The sequence below is a fragment of the Neolamprologus brichardi genome, chromosome 18 (genome assembly GCF_056152115.1).
Source record: "Neolamprologus brichardi isolate AB-2024 chromosome 18, ASM5615211v1, whole genome shotgun sequence".
NCBI classification, from domain to species: Eukaryota; Metazoa; Chordata; class Actinopteri; order Cichliformes; family Cichlidae; genus Neolamprologus; species Neolamprologus brichardi.
Genome location: NC_142121.1, coordinates 27,718,696 through 27,739,142, shown reverse-complemented (window position 1 = coordinate 27,739,142; position 20,447 = coordinate 27,718,696). Strand labels below are relative to the sequence as shown.

Below are 20,447 nucleotides of genomic sequence, written 5' to 3'. Positions count from 1 at the left end.
CATCAAAATGTTGTTCAATAAATAACAATAACGGAAACATTATAGTAAGCACACAAGCTCAAGCTTATTGATTTGTTTTACTTCATGATGTTGTTGGCTTTGGTTAGTGACTGAGAGAATGAGATTGTGGATACAAGCTGCAGAAAACAGCTTCATCTGAAGGTTGGCTGAACTCATTTTTACAGATGAGGTGATGATGAGTTGATGCACTCCAGGATCACAGAGAAACGTGTCATACACACACTGATCCACTGTTACACAGTTAACAGTTCTCACAGGTTGACATTTTCAAACAGTCTGTGACGGCACAAAAACCCTCATTCGGTGTCCTGGTCCAAGAAACATACAACCCAGCATTTGAGCCAAGCCCAAAGATTCTTGTGCTTCACAATATCAAAAGCAGAAAGCAGCTAATGTCCAAAAGAATGAGGGCTGTGATATCTCCTGAATCTAATGTCACAAATAATCGATCACCTTCAACAAATCTTTTTCAGGACTATGAAAAGCTCTGAAGTCTGACTGAAATAGTTGCTGTATCTCATTTGAGAAGAAGTCATAACAAAACCACTTTTCCCAACACTTTTGACATGAATTTACAATTTGTGATTTATGTTAACAGGACAATGATTTCTTAGACTCAGGTTACATTTTATTAGAGTAAACCCTGGATTACTGTATTGTTAAAAAAAAAGCAGGAACAGTGGTTTGACGAAGTATTTTTGGTTTTTTGTAATATTCAACAAACAAACCTGAATAAATACAAAATCCAGCTTGTAAATGATGATTTCATTTATTAAGGGATATAAAGCTATTCAAATCTATCTGCCCCTGTGTGAAAAAGTAATTGCTCCTCTTGTTAAACCATGAAACGGTAATTAACCACATTTTAACCACAAAAGGTGAGTTCAGTTTCAAGAAGCCACAGCCTGCTTACCTGATTACTACCAGGTTGAGAAATCACTGAAATAGAACCTGGCTGACAAGAAACATGTCATGTCCTGATCTGATGAAACAGCTGAGAAACAGATGTCAGTGAGTTTGTTTCTCAGCTGTTTCTTCTAGAAAAGGTTTGTCTAGAATTTGAGAAACGGATGAACCTTCACAGGAAAGATTTACTCCAATTTGGTGGTTATTGGTGTCTGGGGCTGGGCGCTCAGGTATGTACCGGCCTGCCGCTCGTAACTTGGCCAGGCCTCTTCTGGGCTGTGGGGGCCCTCAGGCCTCTGGCCTCTGGACCTGTGCCTCAGTTCACTCTGGCAGAGCCTGCGGGCACACCACTGCAGCCCCCTCTGACTTCTACTCCGTGGCTGCTGGGTGAACCCTCGTCTGGGGCTCTCCTCAGCTCTTCGCAGGAGGGTGGCACAGATGCCCCTCCAGTGGTCCTCCTTGGGCTCTCGCACTCTGGGACCTCTGGATATCTGGGGCCTGGATCTCCTCCATACCTGCTTCATGCCCTGGGGGACGGGTCTATGGCTCCCCACACCCTCTAGCAGATCATTACATGGAGAAACCTTTTGAATGCAAGTGTGCTGATCCACACAGGTGTTCACAGACACAAACTACACCTTTCTTGGCTGCTACCTCAAAGCACATTGTGCGCTGTCGGTCCTGTGTGCTGCACAACAACATTCAACATTTAGTATTTACTCTTATTTACTGTTAGCTAGATTAATTTAATAGTGCTGTGTTTATTATGTTGTTCTCTTTTTTCTTTCTTTTTCTCTCAACAGGTGATCCGGGAGATTTTTTTTTCTTTTTAAGTGTCCTTTCTCACTGTCCCCGTTCCCCTCTGTTTTTCTGTTCCTTGCAGGAAGTCACACGAGAACCCAGAACAACATCTTAAGAACTTCAGGTCTCACTTCTCAGTTGAGTTCAGATTCATGATTCAACAATTAGGAACAACTGGGAACAACAGCAACTCAACCACAAAGTGGTAGACCACGTAAAAACACAGAAGGGGCCAGCAAATGCTGAGGCACACAGTCAGCAGAGGTCACCAACTTTCTGTAGAGTTTATCGTTACAGACCTCCAACCTTTAGATCAGCTCAAGAACAGCACGTAGAGGTTTCATGGAACAGGCTTCTTATTCGAACAGGACTGCGCACCAGTGCAGAAAGCAAGGTCCATAAAGACATAGATGAGCAACTTTGACCTTCACAGTCATGATCTCAATCTGACAGAACACCTTTGGGATGTATTAGAGCAGAGAATATGAGTCCAGTCTTACACCTCCATTCACCACGATGCTAGCCTAGCAATTTAATGATGCTCGCTTAAAATAAAATGGTGGAGTAATGTGACTTTATTTACCTCACCAAGGTTCAACTGCATCACTTTGACTTCTTGCATTAATCCTCACATTAGAGTCATGTACACAGTGAATATATCACCCACATTATCATTGCTTCTTACTACACAAATATATGTTTCTTACAGTCATTTGAAGTAGTGTGGTGTAAACTTTGATGGAAACCATAAAAATGTTAGCAATGTTAGATATACTTTTAGAAGCAGCTGAATAAATTGCACAATACCTTATAGCAATATTTTGAAAACACTCATTCACACATCTTTCTTTATTTTGACTGACAAACAAGATTTGCAAATCGTTGGTTAATTTTCGGTGACAAGGGTGCAGAAACTATAAAGGTATAAAGCTGATAAGCCAAACCATGAAGCTGTGGGAAAGAGTGAAGCTAGGTTAAAAAGAGAGGTGGCTATCAGTGAACAGCAACACGGCTTCATGCCAAGAAAGATTGTTTACCTTGAAAGTGCTGATAGAGAAGTATAGAAAAGGTCAGAAGGAGTTACACTGTGTCTTTGTGGATCCAGAGAAAGCAGACGATACAGAGCCAAGAAAGGAACTGATAATGCAGGTGGAAAAGTGAAGATGCAAGGAGCAGAAGTAGTAGTAGAGATACCTTGGGTCAACCAAAGTAACAGACCGTGCACAAAATAAGAAGAAGAGTGCATGCGGGGTGGAGTGGGTGGAGATGACTTTCAGAGGTGAACTGTGAAACCAGCTCTGAGGTGTGGTTTAAAGATGGTGGCACTGATAAAAAGGCAGGAAGTGAAAGTGGCATCAGAGTGGATTTTCATCAGGAGTGACCAGGAACAAGATTAGAGATGAGTCCATCAGCTCAGGTTGTTCAGTTAGGACATAAAGTCAAAGATGCAAGGCTGAGATGGTTTGGACATGTGCAGAGGAGGGATAGTGAAGATATTGGACAGAGGATGTTGAAGATGGAGCTGCCAAGCAGGAAGAAAAGAGAAAGACCTCAGCTCACGGATGTGGTGCAAGAGGAGATGTAGAGGGGTGTTGTGACAGAAGAGGATACTGGGGACAAGATGATTCACTGTGATCACATATCAGGGAGGTACAGCTGGCAGCAGGACTGATTTATAAGTCAAAGAAGTTTATAAAGTGAAGCTGACTGATGTGTTGTCTGTATATGTGCGTAATCTGCTCTGTATCCTGCAGCATCTTCTAGCACCTCTGACTCAAATAACAGAGACAACAGTCTTATACCAATAAACAGTAAGTTGCTCACAACCTTTTCCACTTAATCAGCATATACATCAAATTCAGTTTATATATTTAATTTAGTTATATGAATGACAACAAGCAGCTGGATTGGAGTTAGAAGCCAGTGTTAATGAATGAATGAATGAATTGTTGATTACTGCAAAAATTTATTAATTTGGATTGGTTGGGTAAGCTGTACAGGAATTCATAGATTTGGAAAACTAAACAGCTGAGTACACAATGATCATTTTGTTCCACTCACTTTCTTTTATTTTAGTTCAGTCGTGTGGAGCCCGCCCAAACATTGAAAATGCTGCAGTTGTGGAAGAAGGTCCAATGTATTTGAAATACCAGTGTAATGGCTTTTACAAACTAGCTGGTCCAGACACTGTGAATTGTTAAAGTGATGGTAGCTGGTCTGAACTACCCACCTGTGAAGGTATATGAAAATTTATTTTTACTCCAAAAGTTTATTAAAAATGTTCTTAAAAATTCTTCTTATGTTTGTTTTTACTTGTTGTTGTTTTTGCAGGAGTGTTCTGTGTAATAAATCCTGTTACACATAGTGGGTGGCTTGCAGTAACGCACACTGAATACGTCCAAGAAGGACAAGAAAAACAGTTTTCTTGTGTTGCAAGAGGCTTATATATTTATATTCAGTGTACTACCAGAAAACTAGTTTTCGCTAGATGTAAGTATTTTTCTCTTTACATTTTAACTCTCTCAATTTCTATATTCCTTTAGCAGCAAACATGTATGAAAATTTCTTCTCTGGGATGTCTGTGAAAGTTATCAGTCATCCAGGTCATTGTAGTCTAAGGAATCTCGAAAGCTCCTTAGAGCTTCCCAAGACACCTTAACGCCCACTCACATCCTCGGCCTTTTGACCTCAGGAAATCACATGATAGGGTCGGGCTAGGTTTCACAATGAGCTCGCCCGAAACCTTGGCTGATTGTGACCTACACCTGTTTTCACACCTTGGTTCATGCAATTAGGTAGAGGATCTTTGGAGGGACAGTCCCACAGGGCTTAAATCTGGGACTCTCCACCATTTGACCCTAGAACTGAACAAGCTTCTCGGATAAGAGGTGAAACGTCTTCAAGCAACTTAAAGAAGTCCAGACGCTTTTCTTTCAACGATTTCTTAGACTCAGCATAAAGGTTGAATTTTTATGTGTAAACCCTGAAATACAGTATTCTTAAAACATGCAGTGCTTTAAAAAAATTATTTTCATATTGTAATATTCAACAAAGATATCCTGAGTAAATACAAAATCCAGTTTAAAAATGCTAAAAGCTATTCAAACCCACCTGCCCTTGTGTGAAAAAGTAAAAGCAATTAGATCAGATTAGATGACTGGACTGGAGCAATGATGTCAGCACTGACTAGGACACCGTGAAAAAGTGGAAGTGATGAACAGACTAACAGCCAAACAGCGAAGAAAGCAGACAGATGAACACTTACAGATCGTCCTTACTGAACTTACACATGATAACGTAGGTGTAAGTGTAAAAATGTATACAAGTGTAAGTATACTGAATTAAACTGAACTGAATTAATACGCCACAACTGCAGACAGACTGACAACCTGTCCAGGGTGTATCCTTCTCTCACCCTTGGATCGGGTCCAGCACCTCCTTTCTCCACTTAATGTACTCATAACATGGCATCTTCATTCTTTATCATATCATATCATGGCAGCCTCTGAGTCCTGCATTTGGATCCTAATGAATAAGCTCACAGTGACTACAATGGAGAAATGTTTCACAGCTCACTTTTGCATGTACTAAATGCGTGGTACAGCCACTAATTTGATGTGACATTAAAGTTTTAAAGTCATGGCTGTTAAACTGTGGCCTGTTAAAGGCATCACAGTGACCGAGTCCCTACTTGAACTTATTCTAAAATAAACTCGGCCACAGGTGTATAAAATCCAGTACTCAGGCATGCAGACGTCTACAAACATTTGTGAAAGAATGAGTCGCTCTCAGGAGCTCAGTGATAGGATAGGATGCATCACCCGTCCAACACGTCCAGTTGTGAAATTTCTTTGCTGCTAAATATTTTACACTCAGCTGTTATTGGTATTATAACAAAGTGGAAGTGATTGGGAACGACAGCAACTCGGCCACAGAGTGGTAGGCCATCTAAAATGACTTTGAAATTTGGACTGTAAATAGTTTCATTGATTTGATGTTTCAAAGTAAATATTTCGAGTCGCTTCAGAGAAAATGTCTCAAACACAACATCCACTGTGTGATGAATAAAATCAATGCAAAAATATGTGTTGCTCTATTCATTCAATACGCACTGAAATAATAAATGTCATGAATAATGTCATTTGAAATCACTATGTTTAAACCAAACTGATCGGCGAAGTAAAACCAACAATTTTCTCTTCATTTTCTGGGTGATGAGAAGTTTTGTAGACATCAGGAAGATGTTGGTGTGTGCATGAAATCAATAGATGTAATGATATGTAACAAAAGCACTGAGAAAAGAAGCTGTGGAAAACCCAGTCTCAATAAATTATCTGTAAAAGAAAGAAGTTTATGAGTTTTAGATCAGAGCTCTAACATTTACTTATGAATTTTAAAACGTGTTATTTATTTGTTTATTTATTTAGTGTTTAATGGTTCATTTTCTGAGTTGCTGAGGATTTTTCTTATTTCTTTTCTTCATGTTTAAAAAGAACCTCAATAAAAAACATATTTGAATAAAAGTTTATGGAAAAACAGTTAGGTTTTTTCCCTGTGCTTTCTCAAAAGTTGTTTTGAATGTGTACAAACTTTTTTCCATCCCACAAAATTGGAAGGGCCAAGGTGATTGCACAACTTTCGGGTGACAGTTGTGATAAGTACCTGGTTCTCATGTGGATTACCTTTAACTGCTGGTGCTGCTTTGTTGTTGGACGATTTAAAAATGTGCTTCAAATATTTTGCATTTGCTCTTCTTTGGTTTCCTGGAGTGCTGCACGGTGAAAACAACAAGTAACTTCACAGACAAACATTTACGCTGGTTGATAATGTTTTGCTCTTACTTCATTGTTGTGTTTCAGCACAGAGCACCACACAGGCCTGTGATGCTCCCACACTGGATGGTGGCTTCTTTGCCCCAAAGCAAGAGACTTACTCTCAGGGCACCAAGCTGAGCTACACCTGCAACGAAGGACGTACGCTAGCAATGAAGGGTTGGTGGGCAACCAGCACATGTCACAATGGAAAATGGTCTCATCAGCCACAGTGTATAGGTAAGTCCTGCCAATAGCTCTTCTTTCCTTGCTTGTTTTTCTTGGTTGAAATATTTTTGCACAAATTTCATGAGACAGTAAGTTAGAATGAACTCCTTTTTATTTTATATGACTTTTTAATGCCAATATCAGTTTAAAATTCTAATTTATCAGATTATTATTTGTTTTGTTTTTGTTTTTTGTTTTGTTTTGGTTTTTTGCCTGTCCCGTTTGGTTCTTTTGCCATCACAATTATTGTCTAAAGGTGAAGAAAGATGCCCAGCGGATTTACTTTACCAAATTGACCATCCCAGCCTTGCCGTAATGGTCTATTTGATTCACCTTTTATTGTTTATTTTATTTATTTTTTATTTTCACTTGCTAGATACGGGACAGACTTGAATGAGGAAAAGAAAAGGGAGAAAGGAAGAGGGGGGAAAAACAGCGGAGAAGAGGGATGGGGGGAAAAGGACAAAAAAAACCAAAAACCAACTAAATAAGCAGACAAAAAAATACATATATCAATCACCTGGATCACATGTTGAGAAAGAAAAAAGAAAACAAGCAGAAGAAAACGAGAGTAATAGAATAAACAATGATATATGGGAATATAACAGTAAATACTAAATATTAAACATTATTGTGCAGCACGTAAGATCGACAGCACACAGTGTGCTTTGAGGTAGGAGCCAAAAAGGGTGTAGTTTGTGTGTGTGTGCACCCATGTGTACACCTGTGAGCATGGACACGCTTGTTTTTAAAAGGTTCCTTCATGTAATGATCTGCTAGAGGGTGTGGGGAGCCACAGCCCTGTCCTCCAGGGCATGAAGCAGGTATGGAGGAGATCAAGACTCCAGACATCCAGAGGCCCCCAGAACAGATTATTATTTGTTTTATTATTTATTATTTATTTTATTATGTGTTTCACCAACTTAAAGAAATCTGGTCGCCTTCTTTCCAAGATCCTTAAACTGCTAATCTTAAAAGTAGAGAGGGAGTCTGTCTCCTCAATCTAAACTGGGAGCTGGTTCCACAAAAGAAGGGCCTGATAGATAAAAGTGCTGCCTCCCATTCTACTTTTAGAAACTTTAACTGTTTATTTAAGACCTTTTATGTCAGAGGAGGAGTTTCAAATTTAATTCTGCATTTTAAAGGAGCCAATAAAGGGAAGATGATACAGGAGAAGTATGATGATAGTACTCTTGCTATAGCAATTTGGATTAACTGCGAAGTATCTGTAAGTATCCAGTTAGACACCACAGTCTGCACACTATGATGAAAATTATTGGTCAACAAAATTAATACTGGTCAACACAGAACAAATTTGACACGAAGGTTGTTAATAAGGGCATTTTATGTAATTTTTGTTTTCAGGTCCTCACTGTTCTTTGATCCATGACTCAACTCACAGGAGTTTTTATGATTAGCGTTTAAGGACTGTAGGTTTTGTGGGTTTGATCATGTGGATAAGCTACAAACAAACGGCCCTGCTCTGGGATTAATAACGTTTTTGAGTCTAAATCTAATTTTACAGAAAGCATGAATGCGTGCAGCGTGCCTCCTAAAATCCCCCATGCAGTCATCGTTCATCAGGACTACCAGGAAGTGTTTGCTGCAGGTTCAGAAGTGCAGTATGAGTGTGAGGATGGATACACTGCAGAGGGAGCACACAACAAAAAATCTGTTTGTACACAAGGAAGCTGGACACAAGGCCCGACCTGCAGTAAGTGGACATGAATTAGAATTCTTGACACACTATAACATAATGTTATAATAATATAGTATTCATGTAGTATAGATCAATGATGTGTCTTGATCTTTACAGAAGTGCATTTAAGCACCATTACTGACAAATTTGTAACAATAACTCTTCTCAACCTGCAGGCAGAGGAAGCATTAAACCATGTATTTATTCTCTTCATAAAATATATATACAGTATAGCAATGTTTCGAAAACACTCATTTACATCCCAAAAAGGTTGATTCTGTTCAGCTGGACGTTTTCAGTGGGAGAAACGTTTCGTCACTCATCCAAGTGACTTTTCAGTCTCATCTGTCTGCAGGTTTCCAACATCATAAACAGAACATTTGCATAATAACTGAAACTACCAACACTGAATAAACAATGGGCATTTTCTTGGTCATTAATATGCAAATTGTCATGACCATTGATCAGCAACTACTGATCAAAAACCATTGATCAATGGCTATGAGTAGCATTCACAGAGAGTTGGGGAATGGCTGCAATCACAGCACTGAAAGATGCTGAAAGATGTACCCTTAGGCTCCCTCCTCGAATCAGAGATGGTCTTTCCCTTTTCACGTAAATGGCCTCCTTCACTCCCCACTCAAACCAGCGTTCCTCCTGGAATGCCAGGAAGTGAACCCCCTCATGTCCACTAGCATGTAGGTGTTAATAGACTGCAGAGTCCAGGCCTGACACTTTCACTCTTTGATGTGCCAACAAAGGAACTGTGATAATGCAGGTGGAAAAGTAAAGATGCAACGAGTAGAAGTAGCAGTGGAGATACCTTGGGTCAACCAAAATAACAGATGGTGCAAAAGAGAAGTGAAGAAGATTGCATGCAGGGCGGAGTGGGTGGAGGTGACTGTCTCGTAGTGAACTCTGACACAATGATAGCAGCAAGAGAGAAAAGGAAGGTTTACCAGACAGTAGTGATACCAGCTCTGATGTATGATTTAAAAATGGTGGCACTGATAAAAAGACAGGAGCTGGAGGCATCAGAGTTGATTTTCACCAGGAGTGACCAGGAACAAGATTTGAAATGAGTGCATCATAGGAACAGCTCAGGTTGCTCAATTGGATTTGGAGATGAAGTCAGAGATCTAAGATGCTGAGAAAGACCTCGGCTCATGGATGTGGTGCAAGAGGAGATGTAGAGGGTTGCTGTGACAGAAGAGGATACTGGGGACAGGATGATTCACTGTGATCACATATCAGGGAGGTACAGCTGGCAGCAGGACTGATTTATAAGTCAAAGAAGTTTATAAAGTGAAGCTGACTGATGTGTATATGTGCGTTATCTGCTCTGTATCCTGCAGGATCTTCTACCATCTCTGACTCAAATAACAGAGACAGTAGACGCATGCTGATAAACAGTAAGTTGCTCACAACCTTTCCACTTAATCAGCATATACATCAAATTCAGTTTATATATTTAATTTAGTTTTTTGAATGACAACAAGCAGCTGGATTGGAGTTAGAAGCCAGCGTTAATGAATGAATGAATCATTGATCACTGCAAAAATGATTGATGTTGATTGGTTCGGTACATTGTACAGGAATTCATAGATTTGGAAAACTAAACAGCTGAGTACACAATGATCATTTTGTTACACTCACTTTCTTTTATTTTAGTTCAGTCGTGTGGAGCCCGCCCATACATTGAAAATGCTGTAATTGTGGAAGAAGGTCCAATGCATTTGAAATACCAGTGCAATCGTTATTACAAACTAGCTGGTCCAGAGGCTGTGAGTTGTTACAGTGATGCTCACTGGTCCAAACTACCCACCTGTGAAGGTATCAAAAAATAATTTTTACTTCAAAAGTTTATTAAAAATGTTCTTAAAATTCTTTTTATGTTTGGTTTTTACTTGTTGTTGTTTTTGCAGAAGCGTTCTGTGTGGTGGATCCTGCTAGATATGTTCGTTATGGTCTTGTAAAAACTTCATCTGAATACATGCGGGAAGGAGAGACGAAGCCTTTCCCTTGTACAACAAAAGACTATTATATCAATGTTCGGTGCACTAATAGAAGAATATTTCTGAGCACATGTAAGTATATAAATGATCTCTTTATATTGTAACTTGTTTTTCTTTCAGTTTCTTTTTTCTTGTAACAGCTAACAAATACATGAAACTTCATTCTCCAGGATCTAATTAACACATCATTTCAAGAAGAATAGTGAAAGAAAACAAGTAAATAAACATTTCCCACACAGGAACATAATGAAATAGAAACCTAACATTGCTGATTTGTGAAAGGCTGCAGCTGATGTTTGCCTATAGAGTCGTCCCCAACTTCCAACAGCCAAACTCATGTCATGTCAGAGACATTATTAGACAAATATTGAGATAAATATAGAGATATAGGTATAAATACAAACATAAATATATATATAAATATAAAATATGTGTGCAAATATATACTATGGTGTACAAAAGTAACAGAGTGCAGTTAGGTGTGTTTAATCCTGTTCTGCATGTGTGGATCTGACCCAAGTGGATGAATTAAAGAGTCTGATAGCAGCAGGAAGGAACGACCTCCTGTAACGTTCCCCTCAGACAGTGAAGTTGAAGAAATCTGTTCCTGAAACTGTTCTTAAGATTGTGCAGTGTGTTATGCAGTCTTGACAGCAAATGTTAATATGGAATAAAAGTAAAACATGAAGAATAAAAGCAGTCTGGCTCTTTAAGAGCAGAGAGGATTTTCCTCTGTGGGTTTATCTTTGAATGCAGTAAATCTGTCCTCACTAATAAAGTTTACTGGATCTGAGCTTCTAACTGACAAACTCACTTTGTCGCTTTTGTTTGACTATGTTTAGGTTGTCCAACAGCTGACATTTTTTATGTAAGTGTAATTCTTTGATTTACTTTTCAAATATATACATTTCAAAGAAGTATATTAAATTGTGAATAACATTTACACAGCAGTTTGAAAAATATTTTTTTATTTGTAATTTAATCAGGAAGTGTGCAGAGTATTCAGAGAACCCAACTGACAACACGACCTTTCTGAAACACTTCAACCAGAACCTGCAGAGCAACAACAAAACATGTTTCTTTTCTTTGTACAGTTTTAGTGCAGATTGTTCTTTAAACACCAAACTGTCCATAAATGTTTTGAACTTTGAATGCACTCAATACACAATGTGCACACTGAATCCATAAATTGTTGACGGCTGGCTGAGGTTTGAATTCAATGTTTCATCATCAGAGACGTCTTTGTTTTGCTTTGTCTGCTAAAAGAGTGGAGCTAGGGGGGTTTGTACATACTTATAACATCTACAAATGACTGTTTAAATATTGAAACTAGTCTTTTAGCCAGTTTTCGAGTAGAGGTTTGGGTTGTGAGTTTTACACAATGAACACTTTCATAGATGCTGCAATGTCAAATTCTTCATGTGTGTACATGCACAGACCACATGTGCATACTGTTGTGCACATAAACTCACAGATGTATATGACAACTCAGGTTTGTGGTGTCAAATTTGTTATTCTAATTTTAAAAATGTAATACATATACATTCAATACAGTTTTTAATAGACACCTTTCAGAACACAGCCTATGCCTGATTCTCATACCTGCATTCGTTTAGTCATAATGTTGAAATTGTGAGGAAAAAAGCAGATGAACAAATCTGTAGCTGCCACCTGTCCTCTAGGCTTTACCTCCGCAAAACCTGTGTCTCTGAACTGGATCTCAACAGTGTTTGTGGTCTCATAAGCTCTCCTGTGAATTTTAGTTTGCATACTAGTTTGCATGCTTGGAATATCCATCCATCCATCCATTCGCTTCCGCTTATCCTTTTCAGGGTCGCCCCCCTGGATAGGCTCCAGCGCCCCGTGATGTGGGGCGCTGGAGCCTATCCCAGCTGTCATGGGGCGAGAGGCGGGGTACAGTCTGTCGCAGGGCCAACACACAGGGACAGACAACCATTCGCACTCACATTCACTCGCACATTCACACCTAGTGACAATTTGGATTATCCAATTAACCTATCCCCACAAGCTGCATGTCTTTGGACGGTGGGAGGAAGCCGGAGTACCCGGAGAGAACCCACGCAAATACGGGGAGAACATGCAAACTCCACACAGAAAGACCCCGGCCTGATGGTGGAATTGAACTCAGGACCTTCTTGCTGTGCGGCAACAGTGCTAACCACCGTGCCACCGTGCTGAAATGCTTGGAATATATTATGCTAAATATATACAGGCTTTTCCGCAATAGATATGAAAGTAAAAGTTAGTAAACCTCTATTAAAGTCTGTTGTTTCTTAGATTCAGCAATGAAACTGAATTTAAAACAAAACATAGATGACATTCTGTCAGCTCAGCAACCACCATGGAGTTCCTCAGGGCTCTGTGCTGGGACCTATTCTGTTTTTAATATACATTCTTCCTTTAAGTCAGATAATACAGCAGTTTCCTGAAGTATCTTACCATCTTTTTGCTGACGATATTCAGCTATATTATTCGTTTAAGCCTGCTGAAGCTCATAAGCTCTCCAATCTGATTGACTGTTTAACCAACATTAAACAATGGTTGAACAATAACTGCTTACAGCTAAACCCAGACAAAACAGAAACTTTGATTATTGCACCAGGCAGTGCAATACCTGATATTAAACGGCGACTGGGTGACTTAGGTTCCTCCCAGAAACATAACCTTAGAAACTTGGGTGTCATTTTTGATGAAGCTTTTTCTTTGGAGGGACATCTAAATCAGACAGTAAGAACCTGCTTTTTTCACCTGAGGAACATTTCTAAACTTAGATCCATCGTGTCAACAAGTGAACTCGAGATGATAATACATGCTTTTATCTCTACAAGACTTGACTACTGTAACAGCCTGTTTACTTGTCTAAACATGAAAGGGCTATCCCGCCTACAGGTTGTTCAAAACTCTGCAGCGAGGCTACTGACCCGCTCGAACAAGGGTGCTCATATGACCCCTGTGTTAAAGTCGCTGCACTGGCTACCAATCAGATTCAGGTTCCATTTTAAAATTCTAGTTTTAACTTTTAGAGCATTACAGAGACAGGCACCCCCCTACATTGCTGATCTGATTCATACACATACCTCCACTCGTAACCTGAGGTCAGCAAACCAAAATCTTTTAGTGGTCCCCCACACTCGTTTTAAAACCCGAGGGGACCGATCTTTCCAAGCTGTTGCACCCAGATTGTGGAATGCACTTCCCCTATTTCTACGGGGTTTGGACTCAGTGGAGACCTTCAAAAAGCAGCTAAAGACATTTTTATTTCAAAAAGCTTTTAATTAGACCAGGGTTTTCATGGTGTATTTTATGACTGTATTATGTTTTTACCTTGTAAAGCACTTTGTGACATATGCCTGTGAAAGGTGCTATATAAATAAAGTTTACTTACTTACTTACTTACTTACCATGATCTCACTGCCAAAGTCATTCAGTAACTCTTATTGGATAGTGTTCATTAACATCTTTCACTAAATATCAAAGTTTTCTACCTGCCCTACTTTAAATTATAAAAGAAATTATTATGCATGAGAATCTCTAGAATGTTGAATACTTTTCCACTAAACAGTCATCTTCTACTTTGGTTAGGGTTTTTAACAACCATTTATTAAACTTATATTTTGCTTTTGTTTTATTTTTTACTGCAATTTCTGTAGAGTAGCTTTTATAGTGTTAAATCAGTATATGCTACAAAATAAAAGCCTTTCCTTTACAGTAGGTTTGTAGGCATTTTATTTTGAATTGCTCCAATCATGGCACTTCAAAGGAACAGCACTTCAAAGGAACAGCCTGTGATGTCAGAGTGAACATTCTACTGGAAAAATCCTTAAATAGGAGAGAAACTCAACCAACTTTAGTGGATCTCAGATGGCAGAAACACACAACAACCTGGTTGTTAAAACAAAGATAAGGCAGACGCAGACAAACGCAGACGCAAACGCTGAACCATCGACAATGGCAGAAGCACAAACGAAAATGGTCATTGCACCGAAAACAACAATCCTGCAAGGACCAAAAAATGAGCTTGAAAAACCCGGAAAACCAAATACTGAAAAATCTCCCGTGGCACAAGCTCAAACAGAAACGGTCATGAAAACAAAGAAAACAAAAAAGCAAAAACAGCAAAGAGTGGCTGAAGAGCCAAGAAGACCGTTTACTCGGACAACATCAGTCCAACATCAGTCCAATCCCAGATTTAGACCCCATCAGGGCGCAGTCCAGTATAATCCGTGGGACGAGATTGCTGCTCTCAAACAGCAACTGCAAGCCTCCCAAAACTATCAGAACGATATTTATTGGCAAATGGTTGGTGCTAACAAGAGGGCCTCTTATCACCAGTTTCAGCAGAGCAAACTTCATGCACAAATGTACGAGAACAACAGAAATCATGAGGAAACAATTAAAGACCTCATAAAGCAGCTGGAAGAGGCTTCTAGAAATAAGCCCGATAACAAGACTGAAACAGAGGCTCTCACAAATGACAATCAAGCAATTGTCAAACTGGATGAGGTGATGCTATCCCTGCAGGAACGAATCAGCCACCCTACCACAGAGCAGTGTGTGGAGTCTGCCACTCCAACCGCAGGCACTTCACACCCCGACTCTGTAGGCTTGAAGTCCTCTAAGGAGGCTGAATTGGAGGTCCAATGTAGGAATCAACGAGAGCAGATAGAGATGCTCCAGAAACAGCTGAAAGAGCAGGCCATTAAACATAGCCAGGAGAAGGAGTCACTCAAGACAGAAATCAGTGACCTGAAATCCCAGCTGCTTTCCAACAAGGCCCTTCATGATATGAAGGTAGAGTCTCTTGACCAAGAGCTGAAAGAAGCCAGAGCTTCCTACCTTAAAGTCACAAAGAAGCAAAAAGAACAAAATTCTGCCGATGCAAATAAAATGCAAAGATCCGAGCCTCTGAAAGAAAATGGCACTGGAGGACAGGAGAAGATAGAGAAAGAGGACTCGCTACCATCGACTGCAACGTCTCTGCAGGAGACTCTGAAAGAAGAAGACACCCGACGACAAGAAAAGATAGAAAAAGAGGACTCGACTGCATTGTGCGTCCAGGAATCTTTGCAAAGGCTACGAGATAAACAGAAAATGCTTACTGCCAAGGTGGCTGAACTCGAAACCGAAGTTAAGAGCCTGCCAGAGATACCGCAAATTAAGAAGAAGAAGAAGTGGTGGAACTGGCTGCTTCGGCTTTTCACCTAATTTGGTCTCAACATCGTGTCCTAAAATTTATATTTATATTTGGGGCTTTTTTAACACCAACCACTTATAAGCCCACTGGCATCAATTTTAGGACAAATATGTAAATGGATGGAACTGAAGAAAAGAAACACGTCTTCCTCCACTTCTGTTCCATCTTAATTTTCACCTCTCCTCTGTTCTCTCCCACCTCCGTCCCTTTAACCCCTGACACCGGCCCCCCCCCCCCCCCCCCCCCCCACACACACACACACACACCCCATCTCCCTTTCTCTCTCTTTTTTTTCACCCTCACCCCCAACCAGTCCCGACAGTTGACTGCTCCCTCCAGAGCCTGGTTCTGTCATAGGTTTCTTCCTTTTAAAGGGAGTTTTTCCTATCCACTGTCGCCAAGTGCTTGCTCGGAGGGGATTGTTGGGGTTTTCTCTCCCCTTTTTATCCCTTTTTTTTTTTTTTACCTCTTTTTCCCCTTCTACCTTTCTTTTACCCTTTTCTTTACAACCCCCACCATTTCCTCCATCATCTCCCTAACCTGTGTTCACTTTTGAACAGACAGGTTAGGGAGGTGGGGTGGAACAATAAACACAATTGGCTACATTTTACATGTGACTGATCGATGTCTTCATTCAAGAATAAATTGTCTTAAGTATAAATACAAGAAATGGGTGATAACTGCATGTGTGTTTGTATGTGTGCATAATATGAATACTTTACTTGTTAGATCCAAATCCCAGAAGCAATTAAATAAAACAAGAAGACAAACAAAAATATAAAGAAAAATCAGAGAGCTGTTTTGTTTCTTTATAACATTTGTATTAATAAGATATTCTTTTGTGTGTGTTTTTTATAACTCTGAACTAGTAACCAAATTTTCATTTTTGGCGGGTGTGGGGTGTGCACGTGTGTTTTAATTTATTTTCATACTTATGTTGACCCTGTCTGTGTTTACTTTATGGTGAAATGGAAAAACAAAAACAAAACAAAACTCCAATAAATAAAGAACTTTGTTGCAATTTCTATTTTTAGAGTCAATAGCCCACATTTTAATTTAGTTTTGCAAGTTGCTGATTTCACACAGATCCACTGCTGAAACGTGCCTTTGAGTATTTCATCATTTAACCAGAATAATGTGAGGCACTCATTGTGTAATTAGCATTGGCTTATGTGACAGTACATCACTGCAAGCGCCAGGCACAAAATGCACAAGAGGCTTACATGTATCTAAATCAAGATTTTATACCGAAATTTTGTTAACCATAATGAAAATATATACTCTTTAGCATAAATTAACCACTGGACGTAAAATAACATATACAAAAGAAAAAAATCTGAATCAATTTAGTGTTTTAATTCAGTGTCGCAATCATTCTATGATTGAGTAGTTTGTTTGTGGTCTCATAAGCTCTCCTGTGAATTTTAGTTTGCATACTAGTTTGCATGCTTGGAATATATTATGCTAAATATATACAGGCTTTTCCACAATAGATATGAAAGTAAAAGTTAGTAAACCTCTATTAAAGTCTGTTGTTTCTTAGATTCAGCAATGAAACTGAATTTAAAACAAAACATAGATGACATTCTGTCAGCTCGGCAACCACCATAATCTCACTGCCAAAGTCATTCAGTAACTCTTATTGGATAGTGTTCATTAACATCTTTCACTAAATATCAAAGTTTTCTACCTGCCCTACTTTAAATTATAAAAGAAATTATTATGCATGAGAATCTCTAGAATGTTGAATACTTTTCCACTAAACAGTCATCTTCTACTTTGGTTAGGGTTTTTAACAACCATTTATTAAACTTATATTTTGCTTTTGTTTTATTTTTTACTGCAATTTCTGTAGAGTAGCTTTTATAGTGTTAAATCAGTATATGCTACAAAATAAAAGCCTTTCCTCTACAGTAGGTTTGTAGGCATTTTATTTTGAATTGCTCCAATCATGGCACTTCAAAGGAACAGCACTTCAAAGGAACAGCCTGTGATGTCAGAGTGAACATTCTACTGGAAAAATCCTTAAATAGGAGAGAAACTCAACCAACTTTAGTGGATCTCAGATGGCAGAAACACACAACAACCTGGTTGTTAAAACAAAGATAAGGCAGACGCAGACAAACGCAGACGCAAACGCTGAACCATCGACAATGGCAGAAGCACAAACGAAAATGGTCATTGCACCAAAAACAACAATCCTGCAAGGACCAAAAAATGAGCTTGAAAAACCCGGAAAACCAAATACTGAAAAATCTCCCGTGGCACAAGCTCAAACAGAAACGGTCATGAAAACAAAGAAAACAAAAAAGCAAAAACAGCAAAGAGTGGCTGAAGAGCCAAGAAGACCGTTTACTCGGACAACATCAGTCCAACATCAGTCCAATCCCAGATTTAGACCCCATCAGGGCGCAGTCCAGTATAATCCGTGGGACGAGATTGCTGCTCTCAAACAGCAACTGCAAGCCTCCCAAAACTATCAGAACGATATTTATTGGCAAATGGTTGGTGCTAACAAGAGGGCCTCTTATCACCAGTTTCAGCAGAGCAAACTTCATGCACAAATGTACGAGAACAACAGAAATCATGAGGAAACAATTAAAGACCTCATAAAGCAGCTGGAAGAGGCTTCTAGAAATAAGCCCGATAACAAGACTGAAACAGAGGCTCTCACAAATGACAATCAAGCAATTGTCAAACTGGATGAGGTGATGCTATCCCTGCAGGAACGAATCAGCCACCCTACCACAGAGCAGTGTGTGGAGTCTGCCACTCCAACCGCAGGCACTTCACACCCCGACTCTGTAGGCTTGAAGTCCTCTAAGGAGGCTGAATTGGAGGTCCAATGTAGGAATCAACGAGAGCAGATAGAGATGCTCCAGAAACAGCTGAAAGAGCAGGCCATTAAACATAGCCAGGAGAAGGAGTCACTCAGGACAGAAATCAGTGACCTGAAATCCCAGCTGCTTTCCAACAAGGCCCTTCATGATTTGAAGGTAGAGTCTCTTGACCAAGAGCTGAAAGAAGCCAGAGCTTCCTACCTTAAAGTCACAAAGAAGCAAAAAGAACAAAATTCTGCCGATGCAAATAAAATGCAAAGATCCGAGCCTCTGAAAGAAAATGGCACTGGAGGACAGGAGAAGATAGAGAAAGAGGACTCGCTACCATCGACTGCAACGTCTCTGCAGGAGACTCTGAAAGAAGAAGACACCCGACGACAAGAAAAGATAGAAAAAGAGGACTCGACTGCATTGTGCGTCCAGGAATCTTTGCAAAGGCTACGAGATAAACAGAAAATGCTTACTGCCAAGGTGGCTGAACTCGAAACCGAAGTTAAGAGCCTGCCAGAGATACCGCAAATTAAGAAGAAGAAGAAGTGGTGGAACTGGCTACTTCGGCTTTTCACCTAATTTGGTCTCAACATCATGTCCTAAAATTTATATTTATATTTGGGGCTTTTTTAACACCAACCACTTATAAGCCCACTGGCATCAATTTTAGGACAAATATGTAAATGGATGGAACTGAAGAAAAGAAACACGTCTTCCTCCACTTCTGTTCCATCTTAATTTTCACCTCTCCTCTGTTCTCTCCCATCTCCGTCCCTTTAACCCCTGACACCGTCCCCCCCCCCCCCCACACACACACACACCCCATCTCCCTTTCTCTCTCTTTTTTTTCACCCTCACCCCCAACCAGTCCCGACAGTTGACTGCTCCCTCCAGAGCCTGGTTCTGTCATAGGTTTCTTCCTTTTAAAGGGAGTTTTTCCTATCCACTGTCGCCAAGTGCTTGCTCAGAGGGGATTGTTGGGGTTTTCTCTCCCCTTTTTATCCCTTTTTTTTTTTTTTTACCTCTTTTTCCCCTCCTACCTTTCTTTTACCCTTTTCTTTACAACCCCCACCATTTCCTCCATCATCTCCCTAACCTGTGTTCACTTTTGAACAGACAGGTTAGGGAGGTGGGGTGGAACAATAAACACAATTGGCTACATTTTACATGTGACTGATCGATGTCTTCATTCAAGAATAAATTGTCTTAAGTATAAATACAAGAAATGGGTGATAACTGCATGTGTGTTTGTATGTGTGCATAATATGAATACTTTACTTGTTAGATCCAAATCCCAGAAGCAATTAAATAAAACAAGAAGACAAACAAAAATATAAAGAAAAATAAGAGAGCTGTTTTGTTTCTTTATAACATTTGTATTAATAAGATATTCTTTTGTGTGTGTTTTTTATAACTCTGAACTAGTAACCAAATTTTCATTTTTGGCGGGTGTGGGGTGTGCACGTGTGTTTTAATTTATTTTCATACTTATGTTGACCCTGTCTGTGTTTACTTTATGGTGAAATGGAAAAACAAAAACAAAACAAAACTCCAATAAATAAAGAACTTTGTTGCAATTTCTATTTTTAGAGTCAATAGCCCACATTTTAATTTAGTTTTGCAAGTTGCTGATTTCACACAGATCCACTGCTGAAACGTGCCTTTGAGTATTTCATCATTTAACCAGAATAATGTGAGGCACTCATTGTGTAATTAGCATTGGCTTATGTGACAGTACATCACTGCAAGCGCCAGGCACAAAATGCACAAGAGGCTTACATGTATCTAAATCAAGATTTTATACCGAAATTTTGTTAACCATAATGAAAATATATACTCTTTAGCATAAATTAACCACTGGACGTAAAATAACATATACAAAAGAAAAAAATCTGAATCAATTTAGTGTTTTAATTCAGT

General features: G+C 39.5%; 1 protein-coding gene across 1 annotated transcript; it reads left to right on the top strand.

Moving 5' to 3' along the window:
• The first annotated feature begins 6,386 nt into the window (after positions 1 to 6,386).
• LOC148097765 (complement factor H-related protein 1-like) lies at positions 6,387 to 11,757 on the top strand. The gene is made up of 8 exons (XM_087831797.1): positions 6,387 to 6,506; positions 6,588 to 6,779; positions 8,293 to 8,481; positions 9,822 to 9,878; positions 10,138 to 10,299; positions 10,392 to 10,553; positions 11,324 to 11,349; positions 11,468 to 11,757. Exons 1-8 carry the CDS (start codon positions 6,452 to 6,454, stop codon positions 11,498 to 11,500), a joined length of 876 nt encoding a protein of 291 aa, XP_087687923.1. The 5' UTR covers positions 6,387 to 6,451; the 3' UTR covers positions 11,501 to 11,757.
• The last annotated feature ends 8,690 nt before the right edge of the window (positions 11,758 to 20,447 follow it).